Source organism: Plasmodium knowlesi, assembly GCF_000006355.2.
Source record: "Plasmodium knowlesi strain H genome assembly, chromosome: 11".
Lineage (NCBI taxonomy): Eukaryota > Apicomplexa > Aconoidasida > Haemosporida > Plasmodiidae > Plasmodium > Plasmodium knowlesi.
In genome coordinates this window covers 1104983-1126027 of record NC_011912.2, presented here as the reverse complement: position 1 = coordinate 1126027, position 21045 = coordinate 1104983, and the positions used below count along the sequence as shown (strand labels likewise).

At 38.1% G+C, this 21045-nt stretch overlaps 5 protein-coding genes across 5 annotated transcripts; 4 read left to right on the top strand and 1 right to left on the bottom strand.

Moving 5' to 3' along the window:
* Positions 1-698: 698 nt before the first annotated feature.
* Positions 699-1814, top strand: PKNH_1123100 (ATPase, putative; the record flags this gene model as incomplete). Its single annotated transcript, XM_002261372.1, has 1 exon — positions 699-1814. One exon carries the CDS (start codon positions 699-701, stop codon positions 1812-1814), a length of 1116 nt encoding a protein of 371 aa, XP_002261408.1.
* A 3716-nt stretch (positions 1815-5530) lies between these two features.
* PKNH_1123000 (pyruvate kinase, putative) lies at positions 5531-7860 on the top strand (the record flags this gene model as incomplete). The annotated part of the gene is made up of 3 exons (XM_002261371.1): positions 5531-5714; positions 5872-6589; positions 7227-7860. 3 exons carry the CDS (start codon positions 5531-5533, stop codon positions 7858-7860), a joined length of 1536 nt encoding a protein of 511 aa, XP_002261407.1.
* Positions 7861-9341: 1481 nt separating this feature from the next.
* On the top strand, positions 9342-10457 carry PKNH_1122900 (ribosomal protein L46, mitochondrial, putative; the record flags this gene model as incomplete). The annotated part of the gene is made up of 1 exon (XM_002261370.1): positions 9342-10457. The coding sequence occupies one exon, from the start codon at positions 9342-9344 to the stop codon at positions 10455-10457; it is 1116 nt and encodes a 371-aa protein (XP_002261406.1).
* Positions 10458-10594: 137 nt separating this feature from the next.
* Positions 10595-10999, bottom strand: PKNH_1122800 (conserved Plasmodium protein, unknown function; the record flags this gene model as incomplete). Its single annotated transcript, XM_002261369.1, has 1 exon — positions 10595-10999. One exon carries the CDS (start codon positions 10997-10999, stop codon positions 10595-10597), a length of 405 nt encoding a protein of 134 aa, XP_002261405.1.
* A 4328-nt stretch (positions 11000-15327) lies between these two features.
* Positions 15328-20481, top strand: PKNH_1122700 (ankyrin-repeat protein, putative; the record flags this gene model as incomplete). Its single annotated transcript, XM_002261368.1, has 1 exon — positions 15328-20481. One exon carries the CDS (start codon positions 15328-15330, stop codon positions 20479-20481), a length of 5154 nt encoding a protein of 1717 aa, XP_002261404.1.
* Positions 20482-21045: the final 564 nt, after the last annotated feature.

Sequence of the window (21045 nt, the reverse complement as noted above, 5' to 3'; positions counted from 1 at the left end):
CTATCCTTCTGTGCTTTCTTTTCACCCTCCCTTTCTCCTGGGGTGGACCTCCTTGTGCTACTGTTACTTGGAAAAGAAATAGGCTCCCTATTTCATTCGGTTAAGAAAAAAATAAAAAGCGTGGAAACACCTTTGCTTGTGTGAGCCAAGAGAAAATCCACCTTTTAAGCGCACATACCCTTTTTGAAGCGACCTTTTTTTTTTTTTTTTTTTCTCTTCTTTTTTACCCACCAGTTTAAAGGCGCTACGCAGAGTGCACAAAATGACATGCAACTGCCTATGCATTCAGATGTGATGTGAGATTCCACAAAAATATCGAGCAGATGGGAAAAAGGAAGAAAAAAAGTGGAAGCACTGTATGCATATTAAATGGGGCAAGTTAAAAAATGATATACATCGAAGAGGACGTTTTCGAGAAAGAGAAAAGCAGAATTTTAAAAAAGAAAAAATAATAAATTTTAAAACTATAAAATATATTTTTTAAAACTTAATAAAAGAACCCTTAAGAAGAAATAACTCAAACGAAAACCCCCAACAATAAGAACTCAAAAAAAAGTACTGCCGATCGAAATTGATCACAGGCACCAAGTGAAAAAAATAGAAAAAAAGCGACAGCAATTGGCGGGCACGCCAAGTAGCAGACAACTAATCGATAAACCGGCTAACCGCTTAAGGGGCTAAGGGAGCGCAGAGCTTCTATGAGAGCGCTGACGGCCAAGTACCACGTGCTGACAAAAAATATCTTCGAAAGCAACCCCACTCGAAGGAGGAAAGTGGAACAAAGGGGACTGAAAAAATTCCTATTCACGTCGTTCATTTTTTTCTGTTCGCCATCCATGGAAAAAGTTATAGGGACTCATTCGGGGCGTTTCCATACGGACGAAATATTAGCCACCGTGATGTTAAAGTTTTTACCAGAATATAAGGATGCGAAAATTATTAGAACCCGTGACCAGCAGAAGCTGGACAAGTGTGACGTGGTGGTTGATGTAGGAGGAGTATACAACCATGAAAAAAAAAGGTATGATCATCACCAGAAAGAATTTAGTGGAACTCTAGATGACAAGCATGACATAAGACTAAGCAGTGCAGGACTAATTTACAAACACTATGGAAAGGAAGTTTTTAGAAAAGGATTTGGTATAACAGATGAAGAGAAGGTGAATACACTTTATGATAAAGTATACAGCGCCTTTATTGAATCTGTTGATGCCTTGGATAATGGAATAAATCAGTACGAAGGAGTTGCCAAGTATCAAATTAATACTAACCTACAACATCGAGTGAATAGATTCAATCCTAATTTTCTTGAAGAGGAAACTGATGTTGATGCCGACGAACGCTTTATGTCAGCTGCAAAAATTGTTAAAGAAGAATTCGTGCACTTTGTAGACTATTACTCTAATGTATGGTACGCAGCGAAAAGTATTACCTTAGAAGCAGTAAAGGACAGATTCAATTTTCACCCATCCGGAAGAGTTATCTTCTTGAATAGACATTGCCCCTATAACGACCATGTGTATGACATTGAAGAGCAACTAAACATAAAGGATGAAATATTTTTCTGCATTTACCATGACAGATATCAGGAATGCAGATGCGGAACCATTTCCAAGAAGAATGAATCTTTCGCCATTAGATTGCCCTTTCCCAAAAGCTTTAGGGGTCTACAAGGTGAGGAACTGGAAAAGGTTTCCAACATCCCGGGACTATCCTTTGTCCACTATTCTGGATTCACTAGTGGAGGGAAAAATGTGGACTGCCTGTTGAAGTTGGTGGAAGCGACTTTGAAGGAAAACAACATTTCCTTCTAAGTTTTTCTCCTGCAGCTGTGGGGTCTCATTGTCAGTGTAAAAAAAAAAAAAAAAAAAAGGGATCTCACGTTATTTTGTCATGCGCATAAACCGATTTTGTATCGTCTAGACGCGTCAAGTGGGTGCATTTGTGCCTTCTCATTTTATAGCTACCGCAATACGGTGCAGAGTAATTACTCTTCTTTTTGCCTCGCTGGAGCTTCTTGTTTGTGTATAAAATTGAAAACCCCGCGTTAACCCTCTCTATCCTCCTTGTAAAAGGTGCCCTTCCCTGCGATATGCAGTGTATACGTCTATATACTTAAGTATATATGTACACCGCGGGGGTATGTAGCAAAGGAGGGGTCAAGGTAGGGAGACTTTCAGACGAGCTGCGCGTGTTCAGAGGCACTTTTTTTTTTTTTTGGGGGTGTACTACATCCTGTTGTAACTTTCCGATGTGCGATAATGCCGCTCGTAACTCTACCGTACGTGATTATGTCTTGTGCAATTTTGCCCTTTTTCACGTTTTTCTTTTTTTTCTTTTTTTTTTTTTTTTTCCTAAATAAATCCATCCTGAGAACAGTTCACATCGCGAACGCACATGACAAGCAGAATTAACTGTTGTACATTTAAGCTTTAAAAAAGAAAAGGGGGGAAATATAGAACCACAAATGGCTTTATACCAGGCGAAATTGGCAAGGCGCTGAGAAGAGGCATATGTAGACTGCTTTTTCCTGGCGCGTAACTGCTTATGTATAATGCAACTCCATAGCCACAAGCACAATTTGGCTATGCCTAGTGTGAGACGGAGCCTTCGAGAATTTACCTCCACAATCGAGGTTGTCCGAACGCATCGAAAAGTCTAAAAGATGAGCGCTCGATAGATTCTACACCCTTCGAAATTTGCAAAAGTGGAGGGAAAAAGTACATCCTCTGTTGTGCGTTCCAAACGAAGCTAGCAATTTGTGACGGATTAAATAAACGTAAGAAAAACGGCACCGGGATAAAAATTGGTTCTTCACCACATACAAGCGGTGATGAAAAGACTGCCTCCCCACCTGCCTACAATTCGTTTTCTCACCCCTGGCGCTATAAAGTACGTTTGATTAAAAAGGAAAAAAAAAAAAAAAAAATTATCCAAATTGGTTGAAAGCGACCAATCTGCTAAGATACACAACATTTTTATCACCCTTTATGTTTTAAGTTAGCCCCCTGTTTGTTTGCATAAATGTATACACACACCACGCCTTGCTACGGAGTGATCACACTCCAAAAGAAAAAAAAAAAAAAAAAAAAAAAAAAAAAAACACACAATATAATGGTAGGAAAAGCTTACAATTTAAATACCTCCGTCGTTACATACCTCATGCCAGCCTTAAAAATAAACATACCAGTCATCTCAAGAAAATTTGAAAAACCTTTTGTGTAAAGCGAATTAAAAACACCTCACTCCAGATTAGAAAAAAAAATTACGAATAACAAACTCAACCACCCCTTAATAGAACAAAATTAAACCCCACGGTGTACAACCCAAGTCCACCCCCTTTTAAATTACTTCAAAAGTTGAAGAAACATAATTCCTACTTTGCCCGTACACACGGGGGGGGAAAAAAAAATTCCAAAGCAGGTATGTGAAACGTTTTATACCACTTTATTTTTTTTCGACTGGTATTATTACATGTTTACATATGCGCACTGTTGTGCCGCGCAAGGACATAGATTCTTCCGATTTATAAAACAGTCCACACCCCCTCTTCACCCTTTTCATTTATTTCTCCTCGTAGAATGTGCGTGAATACCTCAAGCGAACACGCCAAATGAGTTTCTTAAAAATGCTTGCAGCATGTTATGAAAATATACCCATCTGATAAAAACCTTTTTCGTGTTACCCGTATGGTTACATATATATTTCCCTTAACGCAGTAACAATCGTCCGACCCGTTGGATAGAAGTTATCACATTTTTTCCTCACTCCGAACGTAAAAAAAAAAAAAAAAAAAAAAAAAAAAAAGGAGAAATAAAAAAAAGAAGATTCACGTAATACATATTAACGAACAATTCATCTTTATTAATTTTTGAAATTTCCTAGCGCCCCTATTTTATGGGCGCATAGCATACACACATTCTTTTTTTTTTTCTTTTGCTTGTCCTCTCTACCCCTTCTTGCGCAAATGCGTGCCTGTCAAGAACCCGTACATATATATAGGTTCTACCTACATACGTGTTATGTGCCAAATAATAAAGGCGAGTGTGTGTTTGGAGGGAACGCTTCCTACAAAATGCACCCCACGCAAATATATACTCCTCACTAGGATTTTATGTATATAGCGGCCACCAAGGTAGGTGCGCTCTCATACCATACATTCATATATGCGCTTAACCTATCTGTGAATATTTTTTATTTTTTTGCCCTGGGGCGTACAGAGAAGTGCCCCCGGTGTTTTGGTAGCGCGTACTTTAATTTGTATATTGAGTAGGCAAAAATTCGCTACGGCACATCGCATTGCATAAATTTTATTTGTGGATCATGTTTTCGAAGTAGAGGCAGGCGCCCTTCCGTGTCGGTACTTCTTTTCTCATGGCCCGTTCTCTGTAGACGTGCACCCAAAAGAAGAGAGTATACGTACATGTAAAGGTGTAGTATATATAATAATATGAATACATATATATGTGATAATTTTGTGCTTGGTGAAACCCCAGTATGGAAGTTCTACCGTCATCACCATATATATTTCTATTTACATGTGCATGTGTCTCCACCACCTGGAGAGTGGAGGAAGGGAAGAAAACTCCACCCCCCCTCAATATAATTATTCATATTTACCCCATCACGCCAACATACATATTATGTGTAAAATAAAAATATGTATCTACATATATTCATTTATGCCTTAAGATAGCCTACGTTCTGAAATCCTCCGTGAGATGCATATAAAAAAACAACCATGTTCATATCACTCACCCGTTCGGGGTACTTTTTACTTAACTTGCAATACCGTTAGATACGCCTTTCCAGCTAACCGCGTCGCGAAGCAAGTACATAAATGTATGTATATAATATGTATTTATGTAAAAGATATATTATATGCGTATGCATGCGAAGAGAGTGCGCCCCCTTTTTTTTTTTTTTTTTTTTTTTTTTGTAAGCACTTTAAGTACCGCTTTCTTCGTCGGATACGCTATTTTGAGTATATCATCCTGTGATGCAGATGAGTATATACTGCGGGGCTATAACGTGGTGTTATGTTCATAAATTATGCCCAATATTTATGTATATATTTATTTATTTTATTTATTCATAAGGAATGATACACAAAAACTTTATAGGCTATTATTTCGTCCCATCTATATCTATAAAAGAGAAAAAAAAATATATATATATATATTTTTTATTTTTTATTTTTTTAACTGCTCCCTTTTTAAGCATACTTAAAGGAATTGTAGTTAAATCTGTCGAGCATTTTTTCATTGTAAGTAATAAAATACATCCGAAAAAGAAGCAAAAAGTTTTGTCACACTGCGAAAGGAGTGCTCTCCCTTTTTAACTCGCATAACAACTGTATGGATACTTGTACATGTAGAAAAAAAAAGAATTCTTGTGTTTCCACCTCCTACAGCCCCCCACCGAAAAGTATTACCTGTCGAGGATACGCGAACTTAGCCCCCTAACAAACCGCCTAAGCGTTTCAACTGAGAAGATAACTCTCCTCCTCATCCCCCCCTAGTTTAACAAAATGAATTCTTTCAAATTTAAAAACTCCACCGCCGGTGCAAGTTTGCAGAGCGCGGCTAACATAACCTTGAGGCAAATTCTGGAGCCCAGCACTGTGGATTTACGCTCCAAAAAAACGCACATTGTTTGTACTTTGGGCCCAGCTTGCAAGTCGGTCGAAACGCTCGTGCAGTTGATAGACGCAGGTTCGTTCATCCACCTCGAAGGAAGGGCATTTCACACATGCATGAGATGCGACTACTGACATGCGTGGCGCAGATGCCCCTCCTTCCGTTAATTCCTTATTGAAAATTGTTCATTCCGTGCACCACCTGATCATCCTCTATTATTTCGCCCCTACAGGAATGAACATTTGCCGATTCAATTTTTCCCATGGATCACATGAAGATCACAAGGAAATTTTCAACAACGTATTGAAGGCCCAGGAGCAGAGGCCAAACGCCTTATTGGGTATGTTGTTAGATACGAAAGGCCCCGAAATTAGAACGGGTCTTCTAAAAAACAAAGAAGCGCATTTAAAGGAAGGAAGCAAATTGAAGTTGGTTACTGATTATGATTTCCTCGGGGATGAAACTTGCATTGCTTGTTCATATAAGAAGTTGCCACAGAGTGTAAAAAAAGGAAACATTATTCTAATTGCCGATGGATCCGTTAGCTGTAAAGTGTTAGAAACGCACGATGACCATGTGATAACCGAAGTGCTAAATTCAGCTACCATTGGAGAAAAGAAAAATATGAATTTGCCAAATGTTAAGGTCGACTTACCAGTCATTGGAGAAAAAGACAAAAATGATATTCTCAACTTTGCCATCCCCATGGGTTGTAATTTCATCGCAGCTTCGTTTATTCAGTCTGCAGAGGATGTCAGGATGATTAGGAATTTGCTAGGCCCTAGAGGAAGGCATATTAAAATCATCCCAAAGATAGAGAATATTGAAGGAATTATTAACTTCGACAAAATTTTAGCTGAGTCTGATGGAATTATGATTGCTAGAGGAGACTTAGGAATGGAAATTTCTCCGGAGAAAGTTTTCCTTGCTCAGAAGCTGATGATTTCCAAGTAAGTTTATTTTCCCTTCCTACCGCTCTGCGTCTTCTTGGGGGAGGGCGCACCAGTGTGGAAAAATCAAACTGAGCAGTGCAATCTGAACAGTGTAGTATGTTCACTTATCCAAGTGCGAACCTGTGAAGAATAGCATATGCCCCGCCTGTCACACCGCTTACAAAGCTTGCACCATCACATTACCGCCCACCAATTGCTACCCAATTGCCCCACGATAAAAGGATAAAATAAAATTACAAATTCATTTTATCCCCTCCAAGTGGTGCATAAAATGAGCGAATAGACGATTCCGAACGTTTTGTTCGAGTCCCTTATGATTCAATCTTATAAGTCAGCCGATTGGTTATATTTGGAGCGTTCTACGCTTCATTTATATTTAAAATCATTTGGTGTTACATTAAGATTACAATGCATCGTGTGTGCCTATCATATCCATTTTCATCACGCATAAGGGGGGCTTCTTTCTATATATGTGTACAAAGCATGTGTGCGTCCTCCCCTTTTTGTAAATCGCTTACGAATGGCACTTTTCTCCTTTCGTATATTTAGTTTTACCGCTTATTGGGATATGCCTCCACTATGCTTACCCTTTTCCTCACGGCTTGCCTGAACCCATTACTGCCTTTTTCTTCAGGTGCAACTTGCAAGGAAAGCCAATCATAACTGCCACCCAGATGTTAGAATCCATGACGAAGAACCCAAGACCAACAAGAGCCGAAGTGACAGATGTAGCCAACGCTGTGTTAGACGGAACCGATTGTGTCATGCTTTCAGGAGAAACTGCTGGTGGAAAGTTTCCAGTGGAAGCTGTAACAATTATGTCGAAGATTTGTCTAGAAGCCGAAGCATGCATTGATTACAAATTGTTATACCAATCATTGGTAGGTGCCATACAGACCCCGATAAGTGTACAAGAAGCTGTGGCTAGGTCAGCCGTAGAAACAGCAGAATCTATCGGTGCAGCTTTAATTGTAGCCTTAACCGAGACAGGATATACTGCTAGATTGATAGCTAAGTACAAACCAAGCTGCACTATCCTAGCTCTTAGCGCTTCTGATTCCACCGTTAGGTGCCTGAATGTACACAGAGGAATCACGTGCATTAAAGTGGGATCATTCCAAGGAACCGACAACGTCCTCAGAAATGCTATTGAAATTGCCAAAGAGAGGAACCTAGTTAAAGTGGGAGATAGTGTCATATGCATTCACGGTATTAAAGAAGAAGTCGCCGGAGCTACCAACTTGATGAAAGTTGTCCAAGTGGATTAAGATGTGATAGCACAAAGTTCACCAAGCTATATAGAGAAATGGGCACGAACACCTGCGTTGAAAAACCCCCCTCTACGAAACGAAGCAGGGGATAGAATAAACGAATAATCCAACAAACGAAGAAGCGGATAATAATGGAGATGTTTTTTATATGATGATTAATTGTACGTACTTTTTTACGTAATTATTTTTATTATGTGTGTCCCGCTTTGTATTGTCAAAAAAAAAAAAAAAAAAAAAAAAAGATTTTTTCATGACAACAAACAATCTGTTGTTGAATGAATGGCCGTTTTAATTGTACATGTAACACACGAACTGTGTCGGTAAAAGTGTCGGGTTAAAATTATGCAATGGATCGACTGATTGGAAAAGCTTAAATTAAGGCATTAAAAACGTTGTGATGGAATTTGCCACTCAGAAAATACTTTTTTCATTTTTTTTGCTTTAATCCGTGCGAAGCAAGAGCGTCGTGGTGGTTCAAAGTTCGGCGGAAAGGTTTCTTTAAATTTAGCATTCACACGACGAGTAATGCTTTGTGATAATGGCGATAGTTCTATTTAGCGTGTTTCCACAATTGGTATGTTCTGTGAGTAAATTTTGTTAAGCCCCTTAAAGAGGCACACCAGTAAAGTCACATGTCCCCTTTTTTTAATGATCGATATTCTTATATAAAAACAATTTCACAACTTCGGGTTTATTGTTTCATTCCTTTTTTGAATGTGCACCTTTCTTCCCAACATGTTATCGATGCTCGAAAAGGGGAATGTCCTGTTTCCTACATTTTTGAAAAATATCCATTTGATTGCCCCTCAAGGGGAGGTGTAGAAAAATGCCTGACCTGTTCATAAAAATTTTACTTTTTACATGGCATTCACGAGAAAAAAAAAAAAAAAAAAAAAAAAAAAAAGGAAAAAGGAAAAAAGAAACAATGAAATAAAAGAAAGAAGGGCCACTTCTTAAAACATCTAAAACGTCATAAAAGTGCAAAAGTGCTAAAATAGCGTACAAAAGAAACGAATACCATTTTTTAAAGAATCCCCTTAAAAAAATGTGGCAGAAAATATAAAAAAAAAGCACGCCGAAGCGGTTCATTTGGGTTATGAGAAAAACAGTTCATCCAATTACACGTACAGCCATGTATATACTCACCCAATTAGTGAACGCTAATATGTTCTTTTGCGTCAAGATGTAGGCGAGTGTTTTGCTTTTTAAGTGTACAATCAGATTGTATCTCCTTAACGGACGCAAAAATTCTCGCGAAGGGCATCGCATACGCGTGTGCAGGGTGATCTCAAGAAACAATTAAACCGGGCAGCTCCTATATGTTTGAAAATCACACAAAAAGTATGTAATTCATTTTTTTTTTCGCCATGTAATATATTTTTTTCGACTGGCATAGACACAATTATGAACTAAAGTTGAGCTAGAGAAGAAAAAAGGAAAAGAGAGAAACGTCAGTTATTCTCTGCTAGAAAGACAAGATGATACGAAAAATTGCGGAAAGAGGAATTATGAAAAAAAATGCACACCGGAGTTACTTCCATTTGGGTAAATACAATGGGGGGCTCTTCCTCAGTGATAAAAAGTATGTACACTCCGAGGGTGGCTTGAAAGCGGGAAGTAACCATTTAGGCAATGATCCTGCTGAGGGAGGCAACACCGTTGACAGTTGTATTGGCAACAGTGTTAGTGGTAGCGACCACGGGAGCATACCCCCCGGGGTGGAAAACAAAATATTCGTACACCAAAAGTATAAAGTACAAATGGCCCTGTGCATAGACAGATTCCCTCTGACCTTTGAGCAGGAAGAATTTGAAAAAGATTTCGAAGATTTCAAAGACAAATGGCTTCAAAAAACAAACAACAATTTGAATATTAACGAGGAATTTTTACACATGAAATATAATTTGAGTTCCTTTCACGATCGGAAGAAGGAAAACTACCTTGAGAGCACCAATTTAGAGGATGAAATGGGGCACGAAAAAGGAAAAAAAGATAAAGGTGTTGACCATATACTAGGTGAAGAAGCGATGTCTGCAGAAAATGACGACCTTGAAAATTTGTTTGCCATAGAAGGTATACAAAGCATTTTAAATGCAAAAAAAAAAAAAAAAAAAAAAAAAAATGATGGAGATGAGAATGATGAAAAAAAAAAAAAGTACGATGACGATCATGAAAGTGAATATAACTACAGAAATGTTACGAGGAAACCAAATAATTTTTTATACTTAGTGGTGAAATATAAAAAAACAGGTAAGTGGATGTTTCCACTGATGGATTTTAAAAAAGAATTAACAATCAGACAAAATTTACAACACTTATGCACAGAACATTTAAAATGTGAAATGCCATTTTTTATTGGATATTCCCCTTGTACATTTGAAAAAAGAAAATATAAAATTCCTCTTTCGTTTAATGAAATTATCGGGAGAAAAATCTTCTACTACAGAGCGCATTACCTTAACCACAACGTCAACTTGGATCTGTCCAACAATGACCATATAAATGATTTTGCATGGTTGTCTCGCTCCGAGCTAAAGGACTACCTCTCCAGCAATAAATATCAAATTATAAAGGATGCCATTCCCCTGACGTAAGGACAAACGGACAGGGGAAAAAATCAACCTATGCTTATGTATGTGTATGTATTCGCTTATGTGTGGACTCATGTGTATGTGCCTCTTTTCGCTCCTTTTTTCTTGCGAATAAATAGGACGAATATAACCCCTTTGTGCTAGTTTCCCATATCAAAATTGACCCGTTCCATTTCTTTCTTAATTTGATCCTTCACTGAATGACCATCAATTCGAGTAGCACTCGAAGTGGTCTGCGAGTCACCATCATCTGCTTTGTTTCCGTCCCCCCCCTTTTCCTCATATAACTTTTGAAAGTACTCCTTTGACCATTCGTATATATTTTTTTTTATTACATGTTCATCTTGAGAGGACTCGGCTGGATTGTGGAGTATCATATTTTTTGTGTAAGCCACGAGGATGCTATTCAGCTTTTCCGAAATTGTTATTTCTTCCGATAAGTCAACCGAGTCGGTTTGGCAGTCCACTTCTCGTTCCATTTGGTAAAGCAAAGAAGCGGTGATATGTAGACGCGTCGAGGCGGTAGGCGGACACACTCTCAGCATATATATCACACGGGTGTACCGGGAAAATGGCGCTTACACATAATTGGGCACTCTCTCCTTCCCCGTGGGAACAAATAAAAAGGATGCACAAGTAGATATATACAAGTTACTAAGACAATATATCTGCTAAGCTATTTTAGAGGGCGCAATTTTTGTGGAACACTTTTGTTTTGTGAATTCTCTACTTGAAAACCATAATTACAAACCAGATTCTTCCCTTTTACAGAATATGCTTAAATTCTTTTGTTCAACTTTTTATTTCTTCTTATCGATGTTCAGTTCAAGAGAAATAATTTAAGCGAATCGTTTTTCTTTTCTTGTTGCCCCTTACCGTGAGAGCTTATATAATGTAAAAAAAAAAAAGACAAAGAGGGAGAACGTAGGATTTGCATCTCTCTTTCCTTTTTGCGAATAGGAAAGGGTCACGTGGAAGACATTTAAAAGACTCCCTTTACACTCCACATAATGCGATTTTGGCATTTCCCCTTCTACCGCGGGGGATTAAAAAAAAAAAAAAAAAAAAATTAAAAAGTTTGTGCTATGTTTGGTCCTACTTTGCTAAAAAGGAGAAACATGCTACTCGGCCTTTTCTTTTTTTATTTACCCTTAAATGAGAAGTTACGATAAACATTGCGAGAAGCTTATACTTCCTTCGCGTTCAGGTGTATTGTATTTTCATTTTTTAATTTCCCTCGCTTGGGACAATCCTACACCACGTGACATATTGCAAAAATACACATTCAATAATCCAAATGATTCGAAATAAACCCATCTGGCGAGGAAGAAAAATTATCGTAATTAGCAGAAAAGGGAACGACCTAACGACATTGTCACATATGATTATTTTGGCCATGTCTTGTATAGCGGGAGGAAGACAAACAGATGAACCTTTCGTTGCGTTTCCGTTGGAGAAACAGACCGATGGCAGTTACAATGCAGAGAATAATATATGATCAGCAATTTAGGTTTTCCTACTGACACAGAAAATAATGTATATACTTCTTTACGATCGTAAAATGGGAGCACATCATGGAGGCGCACAGAACTTAGCTATTATGTAATCGCCTTGTTGTTACCACCCCCCTTGTTCTAATTTTCCCACTTTCCTTTTTTCCCATTCGTGCGCACGACTTCGCGTTCGGCCATGTTCACGAACAGAAAAATGAACACATCAAGACTTACCCCATAAATGCAATGGGCAAAGGCTGTATATACAACTGTGCGAGGAAGCATATAGGTATAATAAGCAAGTGCTTATATAACTGCGCCATGTCAACCTCATGTCAACTTCATGTCAACGTCACGTTAAGTTCACGTCAACATCATGTCAACTTCACGTGGGATACACTTATACAACGCGCTAGTACATAATGGTGTACATGTGGCTGCATTTTTTTTTTTTTTTTTCTCAATAAATAGGTTATCCACATGTACGCGTTCGGTTTGGTGAACATCCCCTCTCGGCATTACACGACAGGTATTTCACTCACACGAAATTAATGTTTGGCAGTGATTCAGTTCGCATTCTTCTCGTTCAGCCTCTTTTAATTGCATGGCTCCGATGTCATTTTTTCGCGGAGAGTCCATCTGGCAAAATTTGCTATATCCAAACGGAGTATAAATTCACCGTTTGCAGTTTTTAAAAAATTAAAATGCAAAATTCACGATGGTTAAAAAAGAAGAGAAGGCTTTCCCCCCACCGGGTGCGAAAAACTCTTTCATGTGTCTGTCAACGATTGTGTACGTTGTCCCATGTTGTAAAATAAAATATTCATAATAATGCGCATATGAAACATATTTACGTATAAATGCCTGTGGTATACCTCTGCGTACACATTTGTGTTGTCTAAGGCGTAAAAGCTTTCCAATTGTGGGAAAATTAAAATTAAGTGAAATTCAAAATTGGCATAGTACATTAATATGTGCTTCATTTATTCGAAGCGAAGTCATCAAGTTTTGTTCATTAACGAATGACGGAATTTTCCATTTTTTAATGTGTTCCAAAATTATGCTTTAAAAAAATTACTGCTAAGGTGTGAAAAACGTAATTGCAACGAAGTGAAGAAAAAATATTGCTGTGTTACTTGAGGAAAGGAAATATTGCCGAACGCTTTTTTTTTTTTTTTTTAGGTGCCTCTTTTTTTCCTTTTCCTTTGCGATGTTTCGCCCTTCTCCGCTTATAATCGCTTAATCATTTTGCCCAGTTTTCCTTCTTTTCCGTGCGCAAATGCAGTTTACGTACGAACAATTAACTTGGGCGGAAAATATTACCCGTACATGGATTTAAATTAAAGCAATTTTCCGTGTGTGGGAATTTGTAAAACGTGAATTTCGAGTACGCGAGCTTTGCGCATAAATTTCCAATACGTATAATGTAAATATATATATATATATATATGCATAATTATTTTGTACACAATCCATAAGTACTGCGCGCACGTACTTATATGTACTCTGCTGTACGGTACGGTACTGTACCGTACGCGCGTTCCCTTAACGTACACTCATACACGGAGTACACGTGCGAGTTTCCATGCCCGCGCAGGGGGCACAGTACCGATGGGCAATTCCTGAAACGAAATATGCGACACGCGCACGTGCGATATGCGAGCGAATACGGGCAACGCTATGGGGATTTATTGCCCTGTGCCCATTGCACATATATACCGCTATTTTATGGTAGGCAACAAAATACATAACACATATGTATATATGAATATATATATATGTATATATATATATATATATTATATATATAGCCCATTCCGATAGGCTGCACAAATGACTTACGTAATTTTGCTAACCCCACAGCAAAACATATGAACAGGGGAGGGTACATTCCGAATAGTGTATACACGTATATACTGCTCCGTGCATATATATATATATGAGTGGATTATTTATACTATACGCATGGGGCCGTTTATATATGCATGAACTATTGTACGCGCGGCACATTTTTATATAAACGCGCTTGTACAATATGTGCTTTAACATACACCCATAATATTCCATGCACGTGATGGGCATGGCTACATTTTTATATGTGCCACATTTCACATGCACAATAATAACAGCTTCAAGCTTTTTTGCATGCTCCCCACAAGTGCTTAAAAAAAAAAAAAAAAAAAAAAAAAAAAAAAACGCTTAAACGGAAATGTTGTCAACTGTGCCTATGTTACATGCCAACTGTCATATGCCAACATGGCCGTAATATGCGTATCATGTGGCCCCTTCTACAAACTCGATCAAATTTGACGTGCTTTTTCGATGCTCTACAAAAAAAAAAAAAACAAATAAAAAGAAATAATAAAAATAAATATATGCGAAAATGTAAAAGAAGCCTGTACATAAGAAGTGTTTAAAAAAAAAAAAAAAAAAAAAAGTGTTATAAAAAATTAATGCTGTTGTTTTTTTTTAGCACAATTTATGAAAGAAATCCATTATTTGAATTGGAACAAAATTGCATACATTTTTGTGAGTAATAAAAAGAGGCAGATATATAGGAGGCAGAATTTTTTTTTTTTTTTTTTTTTTTTTTTCCAAAGTTGACGATTTTTAAGAATTAATTTTCCTTTTTGAGTTATTTCCTTTACACGTGCAGAAGTACATTATATGCAAAAGTGTATGCACATTGATATGCATATGTGCAAATGTATGAATACACGTGTGCATAATTTGAAGTATTCCTCTTAAGCGCACGCATACGGGGACAGGCACCCAGCGCTGCGACCTGAGCTTGAGGTTCAGGCACGTCTCAATCAGGGCAAACCACCAGAACCATATATACACTCGTAAATGAAAAAGTTGCACCATTTAGAAAACCGACCCCCTCGTGATATTCTCTTGCATCAGAGCTTTGGGAATTTGTGCAGTTTCTTCCTTTTTTGCAATTTGCGCACTGCGGAGACGGGAAGAAAATACTAACAAAAGTGGACAAGCCGAACGAGTATAACCATAGGAAGCGTGCGAAGTGTGCGTTCGCCTTGAAACACCTTGGACGAAAATTTGTCGCATAGGAGACATACCTTAAACGGGCATTGTGACGCTCGCATCGTGACGCTCGCACCGTGACGCTCACACCGTGATATTCACAACGTGTCATTGACACCGTAGCGCCACAACAGAATCAACGCACAAGAAAAACACCCTTCCGAATATGAAACCAAAGAGTATCCCTCGGAGCACAAACCACAGAGGCACGACAAAGAGCGCACAAAAAAACAGAAAAAGCATTCTGTTGCGCAGGAGAGAAGCCGAAGAGCAGAAAGAAGAAAAACTGTAATCCCCTCCAATAGTCGTCTTATACAACAGATAGTGTATATATCATGAAGAGTGTTGAACATGACAATGACTCAGCCTCGCAGGGAAATGAAGTAAAAGAAGAAGTTATAAACCAGTACATATTAAATAAATTAAACTTAATTTTCAATAACAATATTAAGTCTATATCACATGAAGATGATAAAAAAGATGAAGAAGAAATTGAAAGAGAAAAGTACAGGAGTGAAGACACTACTTCCAACAATGACGTTACCAGCACGACAACGGTACCGCAGAAAAATGGTCCATTAAGCAAAAAAAGTAGCTCAGTAAATATCATCGAAAGGAATAACACCAATGTTGTGGATGTGTGTAGTGTGAATAATGATCATGGAGGGGGGACCAACACAACGCCAGGGGTAGAAAAAAACATTTTGAATGTCACCAGTGCAAATATTACCAACGTGAATGAAAAGAATAATCTCAATATTGTTGACATAAATGATATGCACGTTTTGGAAAATAACTCTTTAAGTAATTCATTAGAAAAAGACATCTTAATGCATAATGGTGGCCAGACGAAGAGGGAAAATACCGTCGAAAAGGCCAACAGCATAAGTATTAACGATCTGTTCAAGCTGAACTCAGATGCGTATTTTAACATTGATAGCTCTCTGAAGAAAGGGAACCTGAGCGAAATTTTAGGAAACGAAAATAACCTTAACATGTATAATCAATACAATAATGGAAGCACTATCACCAACAATGCGGTGAAGAAAAACGAACGATGGAAGAGATACATTAAATGTATTGAACCATTTTTAGATGTGCATACTATTATAAATTTAAGTCAAACATGTAAATTCTTTTACAGAAGGAAATATAAAGTATGGCATAATAGGTTAATATTTAACAGCTATCTGGGGTATAACCCTAGGGTGCTGTACGAATATGTTTTCCCAAGAATATATAAACACATTCACAGATCGGTTAGGAGAAGGCTTTGCCTAGATTTCACCATGTGTACTTTAATAAAAGACATAACCGTAGCGAATGTACTAAACCAAATTTACAACTTTGATTCGTTAAATACGAAGCATTTATTTATATATAATTTGCAGGAAATTTATTTTGATTTTTGTCATCATCTGACGGATAAAACTTTAGAAGTTTTGGCGCAGACGAGATTACCCTCGTTGAAAACGTTAAGTATAAAATGTGTTCGGAACAAATATTTGACCTGCGCCCCCTTGACAGTTATGTTGAGGAAAAATAAGTGGCCAGTGTTTACCAATTTTATTTGTTCCTTCTCCAATGCATGGCTAGAACCCATTTTCATAATGGCGAATTTTATTATCAATCGAGCTAACAATCAGAACCATTTGATTTACCATAAGTTGAAGAACTTACGGAAGACTTTAGAGACCATGAAGAATTTTGACAACTCCATTGTTTCTTCTTCTGCTCATGAGGAATGCAACCGCAGAATTATTAACGAAACTCACAGTTACAATTTCATGAATTTGCACAGCTGTGTAGATGGTAGTAGTAGCATGGATAGGTCAAATTTCGCAGAAGAGACCTGTGCACATGGGAATAACCACGCTGCCTGTAGTGGTGTATGTAGTGCCGGATACCCCAATGAGTGCACCAACACCTGTAGCAACAATGTATACAGCCGCAGTCGTGATCAGGACCGTAGCCGAAATATCGGTGGGAAGAAAAAACTCAAGTCTTTGCTTAATAGCGAAACAGAGTGCAGCATTAGTCAGTCTGAAACGAATAACAACTTTAGCCTTTTTAATAATTTCTTTTATAATACTATCAAGCATTTTGGCTATTCCTCGAAAGTGCAAAATGGCTTGCCGTACCCGGACTATAGCACTTATGCCAAGAGTTCCCCTCAAAGCCGGAAGGATGATCTGCAGGTACCAACTGCTACATCAAGGCCACAAGGTAGCGTAGTTAGCAGCGGAGTTGGCCTGGGAAGTGGTATCGGAATGGGTAGCAGCTACGGTGGGCACACGCACGGCAAGTACGGGGGGAAGAGCTCGATTGGAGATCCAAACCAAAGTGGAAGCAACACCCCCCAGCCGCATGAAGGGCACGACCAGGATCAGCACGAACGGATACAGCATGATCAGGCACATCATGATCACTCGCACCATCATCATGCACACCATGAGCAGTCCCACCATTATTACCCACACCACGATCGTCTACACCATAGCCGTACTCGACATTTTGGCGCTCACGAAAAGAAGGATATTTTTGATGAGTTCCTTTCTGGTGAATATTCCGCTACGTACAGCAACGAGAAGAGTAGCATCGTATACGAGCCAGAAAATAGCACTTGCGGGGTGAAGGAGGAATGTAAAGAAAGAGATGGCAAGTGGCAGAAGAGGGAGGAAGATGATGACAGTTACAACGCTGAAGAAAGAGGACACATGGGAGAATCTCATCAGAACAGTCTGACGGATGGAGGTAGGAACTGTTGCGAGAGGAGGAAACAGAAGAATGAAAATAGCAAGAGGAAGAATGAGGAAAAGGGATTCCCCGAAAATGTAGAGGAAGAAATAAAAATTCGAAAAGTGAGAGAAGGCGAGGAAGAACGAAATGAGAAAAGGATCGACAATGAAAGGAGAAGTGACAACGGGGACACACAGGTGAATAACGCAAGTGATATAAAGGGAGACAGAAGAAGTCACAAAAAGTACGAAGAGGATGAAGAGACTGATGAGCAATTCCACGAAAATAATAGTGTAAGTGTTGATGAAGAGGAGAAGAAGAATGCAACAAAGGATGTATACGAGTCAGAAAAAAATAATCAAAAAAAAAAAAAATTCGAAAAAAAAAAATTCTATGAAAGCAAAAAAAGTAATCAAAATGGAAGTAATAAAAAGTCCAAGGTGTTAACAGCAGAGAATATTTTTTGTATGAATATTTTACACAACAATGTTAACACGTTTGATGAGGACGAGGACGACGAAGACGACGAAGTTGATGAAGAAGATGAAGAGAAAAATTTGAATAAATGTCGCTGTAATGGAAATAGCTGTATATACACCACAGAAGAAATTAATTTCAAGTGTAAATGTGATGATTGCCCTTTTGCCAATGGATATAAAAATTTAATATCTGTAGACGACCCATATATTCAATCACACTTTGTACAACCCAATTTGGATATCCTCGGCTCATGGGGAAGCAAATGCTTCCTAGAAAGTATAGGACTGGATATTTACGTGAAGGGTTATAGTGTAGCATTAAAAAATGAAAATATAAAAATCTGCGTAAAGTTAAGTAAAAAGATACAAGAAGAATTGTACGATTTGAGTAAGAGTGAAAAATATAAGAACAATAATTTGGTATACCTACTGAGGGATAAGGGAAGTGAATTACTTTCGAATACCCCGTTAACCATCGAAACTGATGAGAACAGGGGAATTGACATTTGGACCTTGCCTATATCGCTAGCCATTAGTAAAAAAAATAGATACCTCTTCTATTTGGTATTAAAAGGAGGGGCCAAAATTGACATTTGGGATTATTTAGGGAAATCCCCCTTATACATAGCTTGTGAAAATGAATCGAAAGAATTCGTGGAGGTGTTGCTAGAAGAGAGGAGGAAGAGGAAGAAGAAGAATAATATCATCCAGTATAGTTATAAGAGCTCTGTTACGGTGGAGCGGGAAGGATCCATTGTGGAGGGCATGAACAGTGGTAACGATGCACGGGTGAACGATCGATGCCAGGATGCATCTCCCCCCCCCGCTACAGAAATGGAGAAAAATACCCCCAAGGAAGGAACTTCAACAGAAGAAGGTTTCCCCGATAAGGGTACCTCTCTCGAAAAGGCAAATCACATTGATAAGGGAATTTCGCTCGAAAATCAAACCTCAAACGATGCAGATTTATCCACATGGGAAGGAACCAAAAAAAATAACGACAACTGTAACACGATCTGTGTGAGTCCATATGGAAACACATGCGACAGTTATTATGTAACTTTCCCCATAGACATAGAAAATGGATACATCCCCCTCAACATTGCTATTAAGAAGAAAAACTTCTCAATCGTGAATTCGCTAGTAAAAAATGGAGAAAATTTGAATATCATTTGTCCCTTCGTGCGCGATTACAAATCCCCTCTTTATCTGGCCTGTGAAAATAACATAAGTGAAATTATACAATTGTTACTAGAAAATAAGGCTAACCCAAATTGGTGCTACCATAACAAATTCACACCCATTTTGCTTGCGTACAATTTGAATAAGGCTTGGGTGAACCATTTTATTGATGCAGGAGCAGGAGAAAAACCTTGTGACAGGCACATTTTAACGGAAGTTCTATCCTGCGCAATCTTTAAGAATGATTTATCAACTGTACAGTTGTTGCTGAAGAAGTACCCACAATTGTTACAGAAGGAACATAATTTATGGTCCCTACCATTTATCCAGGCATCTAAATTAGAGAGACTAAACATATTAAAATATTTACACACCTTGAAGAAGGAAATTATTAATCAGCTGGATTCAAATAATGTGTTGTCGCCAATTCATGCTGCTGCTGAAGAAGGGAATTTAGAAATTTTAAAATTCTTACTTGAAAATAATGTAAATATAAACCTGACAAATAAATACCATCAGAATGCTCTGCATATCGCATGTTTGGAAAATCAGGAAAAAGCGGTCCAACTTCTACTCACACATAACATAGATGTAAACTGTAAGGACAACATTAATGGCGAGTGCCCCCTAATGATTTGCATTCGCACAAGGAACGAAATTCTAGCACATCATATTCTCAATCAAGGAAAAAATATTAATTACAACCTTACCAATATACATGGAGAAACTTCCCTAATATATTCCATCTTTTACGGATTGTACGATATTGCCGATGTCCTCATGACCAGGGGAGCCGATGTCTCAGTTAGAGATATCAATGGTGACAAGTCGTATAACGTTGCATGCGAGAGGGTCTTATCCCACAGAACTTGTAAAAAAGTACTAAAGAAATTTCTTAAACTGTATAGATCACAGAATAAAAATTTCCTTCCCAAGAAAAACAAAATTAACAAAAAAAATAAATTTTATCAATCCTACCAGAGCATCAACCAGAGCTTCCTTAGTATCTTCCGTATCAAAAAGGAGAAAAAGAAAAAAAAAAACCAATCACCCTACACGGTTGAAAATGATGAAACCGTTCTTCCTTAGTTTTTCCCGGAAGCTAGCGCTTATCGGTTCAGCGATTAAAGCTGAGTATGATGAACGGTGCGGGTAACATACCGTTGTCGTTCTGCCAAAGGGGGGAGAGTGGCCATCGTGGAGCAACTTGACCGTTATTATGGGGTGAGCGCGTATTAGCGCTGTGCCCGTTTGGTAAACCGTGTCGGCGAGCCACCCCAACCCAAATTAAAATGCAAAAAATTTGTTACAAAGATTGCCAAAACGGAGAAAATATTTTGTTTATGTAAAAGCCAAGTCCTCCAAAAAAAAAGCGCTCTTGCCCCATACGGCCACACATACATACATGTGTAAAATATGTGTAAGGGTATGTGTATTGCTATCTTCAAATGGAAAGATAGGAACGCACATAGGCATGCATACCCGCGCATATACTTGTATGTCTGCGCTTCTTGCAATGTTTTTTTAATTAAAATGTTTCACCTTTTTAAGGCACAGCAATTGTGCATGTTTATGTATATGCTTGGTTATATGCATGTGAGCTTTTTTTCTTTTTCTTCTTTTTTTTTTTTTTTGTATGTATAGCCCACATAT